Here is a 13,842-nt window from a genome sequence, read left to right as displayed (position 1 = left end):
GTTATAAAAAGTATAGGGTACCATTAAAAAAAAAACACCTTACTTGCTTCAGTATCTCCGTTGGTAGCAGCTCTAGAAACATTAACCAAACAAAAAAGGTACGTCCCCCTTTACGCTCTAACATTTCCCGAAAGCCGCGTTTCGATATATATTACTGTTCACGTTACGTCTTACGTGACTCACCCTGTAAATACAAATCTTCCTTCTGAATGAGTCTGTCTATTAGCGAGAACCATAACGAAATCCCTACAGTAGTTCCTGAGATTCGCCTTCATGTAGAGACAGGAAAAAGGGGCATGGAACCTTAATTCATAATATACCGCTGTACAAAACTTAAAGAAGAAAGTAACTTTCGCATGATGTGTCATTTGCAAGTAATATAGTTCGATGATACTTGGACGATACAAAGAAATAAAATAAAAGAAAAACAAAAAAAGATCGTCACAGATGGCTATTCATGCTCTGTAACGTGGCCTCATAAGGTTGGAAAGTAGTTCTTTTGGTAGGGCACCGCTGGGTGGTCGTTGGTGCGTGTGGACGAGCCGTAATAAGTCTCCCCGATGCATCCCATAGGTGCTCGATGGGATTTAAGTCGGGAAAACGGGAAGAGACGTCCATTTACCGAAAGAGCTCCTCCACCGGCGCTTTTTTACTCGGTCTTAAGCAACCGTCCAGAAAAATGAAATCACGCCCAAATGCGCTCCTAAAAAGATGCACGTGGAGAAGGTGTAGTGCCAGAATAACTTTGACCAGTGAGTGAGTGTACCGTGTTTAAAGATTTGGAGGTCAACAATACTGTGACAGTGTACTCTTTCCTTATGCGCTTCTTTTCTGGGGTGCATTTGGCCCTGACCTCATTTCTGTGGATAAAAATGTTCGCTCGCCTCGAACAAAGCAGGTGGTGGAGCTCTTGCAGCCAGAGAATATTCGGCGAATGGACTGTGCCCTGCCAGTTCCGTCGACTTAAATCCCATCGAGCACGTGTGAGATGTCGTGGTGAGAGTCTTGCAGTTAATCCAAATGCATCCAGCAGATGTCAACCGCGCTGGTGGAGTAATAGAACGTCCTACCACAAAAATTCTTTCCCAACCTTGTGGCCAGCATTGGAGCACATTTCAGGGCATCCGCTACCGTCCGTGGTGATCACACACCCTATTAAGAGCAATCTACCATCGTTTATAATGTCCAGGCGACCACCGCGAATCACAGTGACTTCAGTGTAATTACTGTCTTTGAATAAAAGTTTCATTTCTGTTAGTCACAATTGCGTATTTCTTCCAGTTGCTTCCTGTGCTCTACTGTAGCAGCACTGTATATGGTCCAAGTTCCATCAATCTGTGTTCTTTGGCCCTGACACATCATGCGAAAGTTTCTTTCATCCTTAAATTTTGCACACTGCTGTGTAAAGGACAACAGCTATTTGCGAAAGTTCAAAGTTAGAGAAGTGCCAGTGCGTCACGGGAACCCCTCTGACAGTTAAACCTGTCCTGAAACTATCATCTGTGAGTTGCAGTATCAGCCCGGCGACCCATTCAGCAGTACATGCACTACAGTTGGTCGACAAACGGTGCATCCCACGATCGGAAGCAGGTCGAAAGCGTTCTTCCCAACAAAGGCCAGTGGTTGTATCGGCGGATCCTACACGTCGCACTTGTGTTGGTTTGTTTGAGTCACCAATGTTCTGATTAGTTTAACGGGGTTCGCCACAAGTTCCTCTCCTGTGTCAGTCTCTCCATCTCAAAGCGACACTTGCATCCCATGTCATTTATTATTTGTTGAGCATATTCCAATCTCTACAATTTTTAGCCTGTAGAACTCCTTCGGATACCACAGAAATAATTCCGTGACGTCTTAATACATTTCCTATCGTCTTATCCCTTCTACTTGGCAGTATTATCCATATGTTCCTTTCCTCTCTGTTTCTGTGGAGAACCTCATTATTTCTTATCTAATCAGTTCACCTAGTTTTCAACATACTTCTACTTCTTCTATTCCAATTTTCTCTCAGTCCATCACTGACTTCCTTAAAATGCTGTGCCCCAGTCTCAGAAATTTCTTGTTTGAATTAAGATTGAGGCTTGATAGTAGCAGATTTCCTTTTTTTTTTTTTTTTTGGCCGGGAATTCTCTTTGCCTGTACTGTTCTACTTTTTATGTTCTGTTTCTTTCGTCCACGCTATCTTTTTCTTTTCTTTTTCCCAAGGCAGGTTCTACTCTCAACCAGTAGTCCATACACATTAGACCGTTCACTTCATCGCACTTGAAGAACCTAATACATCTTTCTCAGTTAAAACCCAGACTGAGTGGCCGGGCGCTGTGGCCGAGCGGTTCTAGGCGCTTCAGTCCGGAACCGCGATGCTGCTGCGGTCGCAAGTTTGAATCCTGCCTCGGGCATGGATGTGTGTGATGTCCTTAGGTTAGTTAGGTTTAAGTAGTTCTAAGTGGGTGGTGGGTGGCTGGATTTGGAGGATGAGACCAAACTGCAAGGTCATCGGTCTCATCGGATTACGGAAGGATGGGGAAGGAAATCGGCCGTGCCCTTTCAAAGGAACCATCCCAGCATTTGCCTGAAGCGATTTAGGGAAATCACGAAAAACCTAAATCTGGATGGCCGGACGCTGGATTGAACTGTCGCCTTCCCGAATGCGAGCCCAGTGTGCTAACCACTGCGCCACCTCGCTCGGTGTAGTTCTAAGTCTAGGGGACTGATGACCTCAGATGTTAAGTCCCATAGTGCTTAGAGCCATTTGAAACAGACTGTGGCACTACTACGTGAGCAAGTTTACATGGTGTCTCTTAAACGGTATCCCACAAAGAGTTCTTTGGAAGGTTGTAAGTTAAAACAGGTACCGCTCCGCAGGAGACAAGTGGCTCGTAGATTCCGGCTAGGAGGCAAATTGCTCTAGACGCCGGCGTTGCCTTGGCGGGCAGCGGAGCGCTACGCGCTCTCCAGGGCTGTGGGCTGTTCTGTTGTGCTTTCACCGGCACGTGCAGGCTCGCCGCCGAGCCGTCACGCACGGCTGCCGATACACTGTAACAGCCTGGCGGCGCCGGCCACAGTTACGATTGACACGCACTGCGAGGAAAGTCCGCTGGACGGGATGGTCGGCGCATCTGCCACCTGAGAACAGGAAAGAACAGGAGCGACACAAACTGCACTGGTTCAAAAGCAGTAAAATTCTTTCACTGATGGATGTACGTCGAAAGCGCAAAGCACAGACAGATCTCATAATTACAGTAGTATTCGGAAACTTGCAAGGTCAAAGATTACAGCAGCAAAAAATGTATTGATTCAACGCAAATGCGAAGAAATTGAAACCTTCACGCCTCCATGATGATTTGAACTTACATGAAAAGTTTGAAAACACCGCTGGAATATACAGAAGGGAAAAAGCCTCCTTGGCAGTCAACGGCGACAATAAAATACGAGGTGTGTTCAAAAAGTAAGGTGACTTTGTATTTTTATGAAAAATATTTCTTTATTCATCAGTATTCTCGAGGTCCCCAGTTCGAGTCTCGGTCCGGCACACAGTTTAAATCTGCCAAGAAGTTTCATATCAGCGCACATTCCGCTGCAGAGTGAAAATCTCATTCTGGTAACATCCCCCAGGCTGTGACTAAGCCATGTCTCCGTAATATCCTTTCTTCCAGGAGTGCTAGTTCCGCAAGTTTCGCAGGAGAGCTTCTGTGAAGTTTGGAAAGTAAGAGACGAGGTATTGGTGGAAGTAAAGCTGTGAGGACGGGGCGTGAGTCGCGCTTGGGTAGCACAGATGGATGCCGGCACGGTAGCTCAGCGTGTTGGGTCAGAGGGTTTAGCTACCCTCTGTAATAAAAAAACTGAGTGAACGGGTCAACGAACAACCCGAACGGGTGTCATCGTACGTCCACCACCCACATATTCAACGAACAATATAGAACAAAAATGAGATTTTAAAAAATTAAAAGATGTAGAGACTTGCCCTCGAAAGGAAAAGGTCTCGAGTTCGAGTCTCGGTCCGGAGACATGGCTTAGCCACAGCCTGGGGGATGTTTCCAGAATGAGATTTTCACTCTGCAGCGGAGTGTGTGCTGATATGAAACTTCCTGGCAGATTAAAACTGTGTGCCGGACCGAGACTCGAACTCGGGACCTTTGCCTTTCGCGGGTAAGTGCTTTACCAACTGAGCTACCCAAGCACGACTCACGTCCCGTCCTCACAGCTTTACTTCTGCCAGTACCTCGTCTCCTACCTTCTCGGACCTTCTCGGTCCGGCACACAGTTTTAATCTGCCAGGAAGTTTCATATCAGCGCACACTCCGCTGCAGAGCGAACATCTCATTCTGGAATATTCATGTTGTCCCCTTCAAAGTATTCCCCATCAGATACAATATACTTGGCGCAGTGCAATCATCGGAGCGCTTCTCATAAGCACTATTTGGTGCAGCCTTGAGTACTTCCAGCGATGCTGGTTTTATTTCCTCAATCGTTGAAAAGCTGCGTCCTTTCATAGGTTTCTTCAGTTTTCGGAGCAGGAAAAAGTCGCAGGGGACCGAATCCGGTGAATATGTTGGCTGAGGCATTATTGTCGTGTTGTTTTTGGCCAAAAAATCTCTCACAAGCAGCGATGAATGAGCAGGTGCATTGTCGTGAAGCAAGAAGCCATGAATTGTTTTTCCACAATTCCGGACGTTTTCTGCGTACTGATTTTCGCAAGCGGCACATAACGTCCTGGTAATACTCCTTACTGACCGTACGACCTTGATGCACGACTTCATAATGTACTACGCCACGGTAATTGAAAAGAAAACAGTGAGCGAAACTTTGACAATTAATCGAACTTGGCGTGCTTTTTCCGGTCTTGGCTCTCCAGGATGGGGCTTTGGTTTCGATGTCATAACCGTAAACCCACGTTTCGTCACCAGTTATGGCTTTTTTGAGCAAATTAGGATCATCATTGACGTCATTCACAAGAGCACCTGAGCGAAGCTCATTCGACGGTTCTTCTGGTCAAAATTGAGAAGTTCTGGAACAAACTTCGCTGACACACGTCTCATGCCCAAAACACCCGAAATAATTGCATAAACGAGCCGACCGATATGCCAACATCCTCAGTAACTTCTCTTACGGTAATTCGACGATTTTTCAAAACAATTTTCTTCGCAGCTACGACGTTATCACCTGTTGTTGATGTGCTCAGGCGTCCAGAGCGAGGTTCGTCATCGGCATTTTGTCGGCCATCTTGGAAGAGCTTGTACCATCTCCTTTTTGTGGGGCTGTCTTAAAGACAAGGTGTACAGTGATAACCCCAAAACCACTCCTGAGCTGGAAACAGCCATTCAGGCGGTCACACACCCTAGTTTATAACTAGTTTACGTTTATATATATATATATATATGAAGATAGTAGCTGTTCTCGAAAAAACAGATACCATTGATGACCGTGCAGCTTGTGTAGAATAAATGATAATTAATTGAACCCTCAGCTGCCGACAGGTGTTGTAGATATACCTCGACGGAGACAGCTAAAAAAGTGTGCCCCGACCAGGACTCGAACCCGGGAGCTCCTGCTTACATGACAGACGCTCTATCCATCTGAGCCACCGAGGACACAGATGAACAACGAAACTGCAGGGACTTATCCGTTCCACACTTCCTGTGAGACCCACATTCCCAACTGTCCACAATCTACATACGCAATGTTCCTAATAGGTATTTGCCCATCCACTCATTACTTGCGCACACTAAGGAACGATTCCCGTAAGAGTTCGGGCAACCTGTGCGCATTCGCACAGACGAAGGTCAATGGCTGGGTAGCCTTTAACTATATAGTAGCTGTTCTCGAAAGAACAGACACCATTGATGACCGTGCAGCTTCATTAAAATAAACGATAGTTAATTTTCAATTCTTCTTACGGGAATCGTCACCTTTGTGTGCGCGAGTAATGAGTGGATGGGCAAATATCTACTAGGAACATTACGTATGTAGATTGTGGACAGTTGGGGATGTGAGTCTCACGGGAAGCGTGCAAGGGATAAGTCCCTGAAGTCGCACTATTCATCTCTGTCGTCGGTGGCCCAGATGGGTAGAGAGTCTGCCATGTAAGCAGGCGATCGCGGGTTCGAGTCCCGGTCGGGGCACACATTTTCAGCTGTCTCCATCGAGGTATATCAACAACACCTGTCGGCAGCTGAGGGTTTCAATTAATTATCGTTTAATTTACGTTTCTTTTGCGTATAGTTCAATAACTGTCACCACATATCTAGAGGTATGCATACAGGCCGATTTGAAGTTTCTGCAAAAAATTAATCGCCGGGCCGGTAAGATAGTTCCCAGGTTGAGATTCATTGGAGGAATCTTCACGGATTGTAGTCCATCAATAATGAAAGTAGCTTATAAAACTGTCGTTCGACCGATGCTTGAGTATTGCTCATCAGTATCGGATCCATACCAGATAGGACTGATAGACGAAATAGAGCTGCGCGTTTCGCTACAGGTTCATTTAAAAAGCCAAAAAGCGTCATAGCGACGCCGAGCAAACTCCAGGAGCAAAGTGAAGCGTTCTGTATCACGGTGTGGTTTACTATTGAAGTTCCTACGGCGTACTTTCCTAGAAGAGACAACAAATGTATTGCTTCCTCCTACGGATATCTCGCGAAAAGAACATGAAGATAAAATTAGAGAGATTCGAGGAGGCCACACGGAGGCTGACCGGCAATCGCTCTTCCCGCGAACTATTCGCGAATAGAACAGGGAAGGGTGGAAATAATAGCGATACACAAAGTACTTTCCGTCATACACTGCAAGGGGACTTGCAGAGTACAGACGTAGCTGTAGCGATACCTGAAAACTAAATTAGGAGCCTCTTTTCAGATGACAGTCGAAATGTTGAGATTTCTAGAAACTATAATTTAATTTGATCTCTAATTATGAAAGAAGAAATCGATAAAATCATACGAAATTTAAAACCCAACAGAGCAACAGGATGTGGTTGAATTCCAATCGGACTCATTAAACTTCTTCGTGAAGAAGATACTAGAGTCTCACACAAACTATTAAACAAAATTTACGGTACAGATGATTATCCTGCCCGGTGGGTACTATCAACTATCATTCCCTTATCAGAAAAGAAAAATGGGCGAAAATGTAAATATCATAGAGTCCTTAGTCTTACGTGCCAGTCCTTGAAATATTCCGCAACTCATCCATCAAAGGTCATAATACGAAAAATGTGAGAAATTCACTGGTGAGACACAGTCCGAGCTTAGGAAAGTTTTACATACAAGAGAAGCGATAGTTACACCACAAGTTCCAGGGCAAAAATGCTATGATCAGGATAAAAATGTAGACTTTTGTTTCACTGATTATGAGAATGCTTTTCATAATCATAAACTTATGGAAATACACAATAAATAGATGTAAATCGGAAAGGCATCTGCTGTATACAGAACTGATATTGGAATCAGGCAGAACAGGTTGAGTTTCATAATGAGGGCACCGACTTTATTAATATCTGTAAAGAAGTCCGACAAAGACTGTCACCTCCATTACTCGGCTTGTTCCCAGAGCGTACCTTTCAGGAAGCACTTGATGATATAGAGGAATTCATAAAAGGTGGTGAATTCTCCATCAACAGCATACGCTATGCTGATGATACAATGATGATTGCTGATCTTTTAGATGGTCTTCAGCAACTTGTCAGCACAATAGGGTATTACAGGAGTTACCTAGATCCGAATGTCAACACCCAAAAGACACATTTTATGGCTACGGTATATCGATAATTTTTACTTTTTGGACCGTCTGACTACAATTGAATGAAACACAGTTTTCGGGCCATACGCGTTTTGCCTTTATTCTCTGCAAGGTATCTTCAGTGGCACTTTCCGTGGATGATTTTCTACATGTCGAGTTTTCGTTCCATTTTTGGCGCTATTCTTCTAGTTATAACTGCCATTTGGATTTTTGTTTCCAACCCTTCACTGCACTAGGAATTGAACATTTGTTTTGATGCTATGTTATGGTTTGCGTTGCCGACTGTCACATGGTTGTCACATTACAGCTCGACTCCTTTAATATTGCAAATCTACTATTCACTGAGTCTTTAATACAAAGAGCACACAAGTCTAGATACTTTTGATCATGGCTGTCATAGGACATGATTACGAGATGGGGATTTAAATCCTGATCTTCTCGAATATGAGTCCAGTGTCATAACCACTGTAACATTTCTGTTGGTATCACCACCACACCTTGTAGAGTCGTTCGGAATTCAACCCATGCAAAGAACTGTGCAGCGATTGACTCAACCACTTTCTAGAATGAATCATTCTCGGTGTTCTTGTCGCATAAAATCAGTGGTGCATGCAGGTGGTCTCTGGACAATGAGACACTAGAGAGCAATTCGCCCTACTATTATTTACCTTCCATTGGGCGCCACTAGTCTTGCAGAGATCGATACGATCTCTGGCAACAAGACGACAGTCAGTTGTTCCTGACAGAGACGATGAAGGTTATTTATTTGGAGCTGCTGCACTAAACATCCTATTAGACATTGTCTCTGAAAGCTTGAATATTTATTCTAATTTATGGCCCCAAGAACGAAGACGAATATTTTGTCACCAGAAACTTCGTTCTGGCCACCCACTTGTAAGTCCAACGACACCATCTTGTAACTTAGTCACCTATCTCTAAATATTCATCCTATTTCCACAAGCTAAGCACAATACACAACGTCTCTGTCAAAAAGAGCTCTCCTGATTGGCGGCGGTTTGCACTACGGGTACCCACTGTAACGCTCTAAAGCGAACTAACCTGTTTGTTTTTTGCAAGCCGACACACATCAGTGACGCTACAACCAGCGAAACTCACCTGCCTCTCGTTCATTTCACAGGCACTGCGCTCCTACTGGTGCCATATGCGTAAACTTTGATTGAAATCATAGGCCAGAGAAGAGGTTGATTGGTCATCAAACATTTACTTAATGCGTCTGTTAAAAGCGAACGATACTGATGAGACCTTGTGTCCTTACATTAAGTTGATATACATAAGTATCATATTCAAAACCTAAAGTACTTGTGCGTCACGCCAGATTTCAAAGTGCTTTCACAAGAGGCATTAATTTAGAGTACTCGTCTCGCCAGCGTACTCTCACGAATTAGGGACGTCAATGGGAGATAACAAAACACATACAAAATATTCTGCCTATACAGAATATTTAAGATACTGTTGGCACCATTCAGTATAAGTTTCAGCACTATTATTACGTTACTCCAACCACCGTGAGGCCAACACCTACTGTCTACCATAGGAAAGGTGCCAAAACAATTGTAATGAGGGTAGAGAGAAACTGGACCAACCGCAATATAAATTAAGTTTACTGTAGGATCCTTCAACGCGTTCTTACACAAGCGTAGACTGAGTGTGAAGCTCTATCAGACAGATGATACGACAGTGGATGTAGCGTACAAGACACTGTGAGAGTTATGCATGAAGCTGCCTTTGAAAGTCTCAGAGTAGTTGAGAACACGTCAGGCACATTTATAAGTAACTGGTGCAACGAATATATTGCCCCAAAGGTGAGCAAGAAAAAGAATGCCTATTATAGATGGCTTATGAGCAATCAGACTGATGATACAGGTACGTTTGTAACACTGAGGGAAGAGGCAAAGAAAGCAGTAATTAGAACAAAAAATGCTATTTGGGATTTTAAATGTGGAGAAATTAATAACTGCATAGGTAGCTAAAAGTCCAAGCATGGAAGGTGTTAAGACACGCCGGCCGCGGTGGTCTCGCGGTTAAGGCGCTCAGTCCGGAACCGCGCGATTGCTACGGTCGCAGGTTCGAATCCTGCCTCGGGCATGGATGTGTGTGATGTCCTTAGGTTAGTTAGGTTTAAGTAGTTCTAAGTTCTAGGGGACTGATGACCACAGAAGTTAAGTCCCATAGTGCTCAGAGCCATTTGAACCATTTTTTTTTGTTTTGTTAAGACACCTAGGAAGAAATGAGCGAAGTATTATAAACTTACAACTGATAAGCCTGTGTAGACGGAAGACATACCACGAAGAACTGTTTAAAGAAGATCGATGCGAATTTCAGAATACCTGCTCCTTTCCCGCAACTTGCATGACACAGGAATTCAGGAGATAACAAGGGCGAAAGTACAGGATATACTAAAACCATTCAAAAATGCCAAGCTCCAGAGCTGTATATAGAGAATCATTCCATGTAGGCTTTCACGGCCGGCGTCTTTATCAGTAAACTCTTCCGGGCTAAGTTGCCGTGGTCGATCTGTAGAACTTCTTCTCCCTGACGTTTCGTTCTCAACTACGGAGAACATCTTCCGAGGTGAGTCGACGACTGGCTGCTAGGAGCTGGGGCCGCCGCTTATATACAGATCGTAGGGGGCGCCACCACACGTCACGTGGCGTCGATGTGCAGCTATCTCTGACTATCGTCTGTTCTCTCGATTGCAGGCAATCGATTGTCACGTGATTGATGCAACGTCGACCGCCATATCTTATCCAATTTTAATCCTTCTTCTTTACGATTAAAATTGTATTGATGTTTGTGGATTTCAATTGCCTCTCTATACATACGTGTATAATAGTGCGACGTCCTCGCTAGCACGCTTGTTCCACCAAATTTTATTTCGTGATCTCCATCCTTAAAAACATGTTCCGCTACTGCCGATTTGTCGATATGTCCCAAGCGGCAGTTTCTTTTGTGCTCCGTCAACCGTGTATTGATGCTTCTTTTTGTAGTTCCTGTGTAAACCCTGTATATAGAGAGTTTTGAAGGCCGGGCTAAACGTTTGATTTGAACGCCTCACAAAGCTGTTAAACCTCTGTCTTAGTTGAGAAGAAATCTCTGTGGTGTTTAAAGATGGGTTCATCACAAATATATATAAAAAGGGAAGCAAGGATGACTGCGCGAATTATCGAGGCAACACAGGCTTCAGTTCTGTAATTAGGCTACTTAATAGATTACGTATTATTTTTGGAAATAAGGGTGGATATGGTAATAACATGCCACTGCCACATCTGTCTTTCATCAACGTGTGCAACGAAGTCGCTTTACCCGCAGACAACAAATGTCGTAATTAGAAGGTGTGAGGAGTAAAGAAAGTAATTAAGTGCATAAGAGCCTTAGAAGCATTAACTGCTCTGCATGCCACGTACTCGTGAACAGAGTCGCTTGCATAAATCAGGGTCTAATTAGCGTATTATACCAGTAATTGCTGGCTGCCCAGATAATGACTCGAGAGCGAAAGCGGCTACTCCGTTGATGTTAAGTGCGCTAATAGAGTGTGTGGCGCCAGAGGCGCGGGAGTATTTCACACGATGACAACCCACAATTAAAGGGTGGAAGACAGACAAGGTAATCATTGTTACTAGGTCAAAAGGTTCGTAGGAGTTATAACAGAGAGTAAATTGAAAGATTTAGGCAATCGGTTATTGACTTGGCATATTCTGTAGACACAACATATTTTTACACATAATCATGTTTAGGTGAGTTAGATCCTGACTGTCCGTTTAAACTAAAACAAAACATTATGAGAATCTGTTTAATGCCATGACTGCGTAATTATGCTCGGCGTAATAATTGTTGCTAGTCTCCTCGGGTTTGTTGCCGGATTCTAAAATCAAGATAACTGAAAATTTTGGCGATCCGTCTGTTCTCCATCTTCAGGAAAGACGCTGTTGCTGCTGAGTGCCACTGGAAATTAATGCTTTTTCAGCGAAACTCAGCAGGAACAGCATCCCTACGGAATATGGAGAACAGACGGATCGCCGAAATATCGAGTAATGTTGATTCTAGGATCCGGTTACGAACGCAAGGAGATTACCAACAATGCTTAATAGCGTGATCGTCCAGATCTGGAACGCAATAGAGCTGTGATTCTGTGTGGTATGGTATCGACAAGTCCTAGTAGGTTTCTGGAGTTGTGTGGTATCGAATATCTAGATATAGGTCACGTAGTTTTCGTAAATTACGGGCCGGTGGTATGCGGGCGCGAAGGTGGCGTGGGATAGCGTCCCAGGTATGTTCCGTAGGGTTAATATCAGGCAAATCTGATGCCAAAGACATCAACGTAGGTTGGCTTCCAAGCTCCTCAAACTAATTATGCAAGAGCACTTTTCTGATCTTGCAACACGGAGAGTTATTCTGCTGGAGGATGTAATCGCCGTCCTGGAAAACGTCAAGAATGAAGGAATGCAGGTAGTCCGCAATAATGTTTACGTATAATCATCTTGGGGTTGAAGCTCTTTCTTCCGTGTTTGCTTTAACAATATGTATGTTTTTGGATAGCGTCCGCCTTTAGCAAAACACATTTTTTGTTTTTTTACCCAAACATGTTTCACTGCAGTTGCAGCATCTTCAGTGGGCTTTTTTTGCCATCTGTTAAAGAATGTTCTCTGGTGTTTGTATACATGTAGTTATTAGTTTTTAAATCGTAATTACAGATATTTGAAAAAAACACATATTTTACGAATTCATGCCTCTTTACCACATGGTGTAGTTTTTCTGATGTGTTGTGTTTCTACAGTGACCGTTTTTATACAGTTTGTCATCTGCAACCACTTATACCTTAAAGCAGACAAATTGTTTATGCCAAAATTACGATTTGAAAACTTGTTATTTCTATGTCTGTAAATATTTCATTCTATGTGTGTGTCTATTTACATAATGTTTCACTTACGTTTTCCTTTTAATCGTCTTTATCGCTGTCGAACACTACATATTGAGTTGTCACTGTCACTGTCACTGTAACTGTTTCACTGCTTTACCAGCTGTAAAAACAAACATGGCGGGCAGTGGAACAATTGAAGGTGTAAAAACAAGATGGCTGAATATGGAACAGTTGCAGGTGTTCCTGGCGGTTCTTCTGAGAGAGAGAGAGAGAGAGAGAGAGAGAGGGAGAGAGTGAGGGTGACAGTAGGTTTAGGGATTTATTTTATTTTGATTTTGTGTGTGTGTGTGTGTGTGTGTGTGTGTGAAAAGGGAGAGAGAGAGAGAGAGAGAGAGAGAGAGAGAGAGAGAGAGAGAGAGTGAGGGTGGCATTAGGTTTAGGGATTTTTTTTATTTTGTGTGTGTGTGTTTGTGTGTGGGGGGGGGGGGCGGGGTGAGAGCTCTATTGGTTGGTCTTGTCTAATAATTCCTTGAGGGCAGAGAACAGAGTGCTATTGCAGAGAGCTGTGTATTGATTTATCACTTGTTTGCCTTCCACTATGGCTTTTTGTATCTGACAATTTTCTTCAATTATTAGTTTTTGTGGGGGGCTGTTGCTGCATTGGAGAATTTTCAAATCCGTACTGATGTTTGTTGGGTTATATTTCATGTCCATGAGATGTTCAGCAAATATGGAATGACAGCTGTTACTTTTTAATGCTCTTCTGTGTTCTGTGTATCTGGTATTAAAGTTTCTGCTTGTCTGCCCTATATAAACTGCTTTGCAGTCCTGGCATGTTAGTTGGTAAATACCATATGCGTTGTGTTTGTCTGTGCTTGTGTTGGTTGTCCTTAGTTTTCTCCGTGTTGAGTTGTGTGTCCTGTAGGCTATTTATAGATACAGAACACGGAATATTTTTCGCTTCTTCATACAATACTCTTAATCTTCTAATTCGTGTCTTCCTGGTCACCGGAACTGCTATGGAATGGTTGTGTGAAGACTGTTGTAATTTATTCTGTTGCAGGCGCACCAGGCCTACCGGTTCAACTACGGCGTGCGTGATCTCAGCACGGGAGACCTCAAGTCCCAGTGGGAGGCTCGTGAGGGAGGCATCGTCAAGGTAAGCTCACCAGAGGCATCCACGCCTCCGCCCTCAAAACCGCACTGCAAATCCGTATTCGAACACCATTTAA

The 13,842-nt window shown here is 43.7% G+C and overlaps 1 protein-coding gene across 1 annotated transcript in view; it reads left to right on the top strand.

The window, feature by feature from the left end:
- The window catches only part of LOC124545067 (cuticle protein 19.8-like), an 83,069-nt gene that overhangs the window by 46,982 nt on the left and 22,245 nt on the right, over positions 1-13,842 (top strand). The window contains exon 3 of the mRNA XM_047123865.1: positions 13,674-13,769. Within this exon, the coding sequence (XP_046979821.1) occupies positions 13,674-13,769 (96 nt within the window). The remainder of the gene's footprint in view (positions 1-13,673; positions 13,770-13,842) is intronic.

Source organism: Schistocerca americana, chromosome 8 (genome assembly GCF_021461395.2).
Source record: "Schistocerca americana isolate TAMUIC-IGC-003095 chromosome 8, iqSchAmer2.1, whole genome shotgun sequence".
NCBI classification, from domain to species: domain Eukaryota; kingdom Metazoa; phylum Arthropoda; class Insecta; order Orthoptera; family Acrididae; genus Schistocerca; species Schistocerca americana.
Note: the sequence above shows the minus strand (reverse complement) of the source record. Positions and strands in the feature narration are given on the sequence as shown.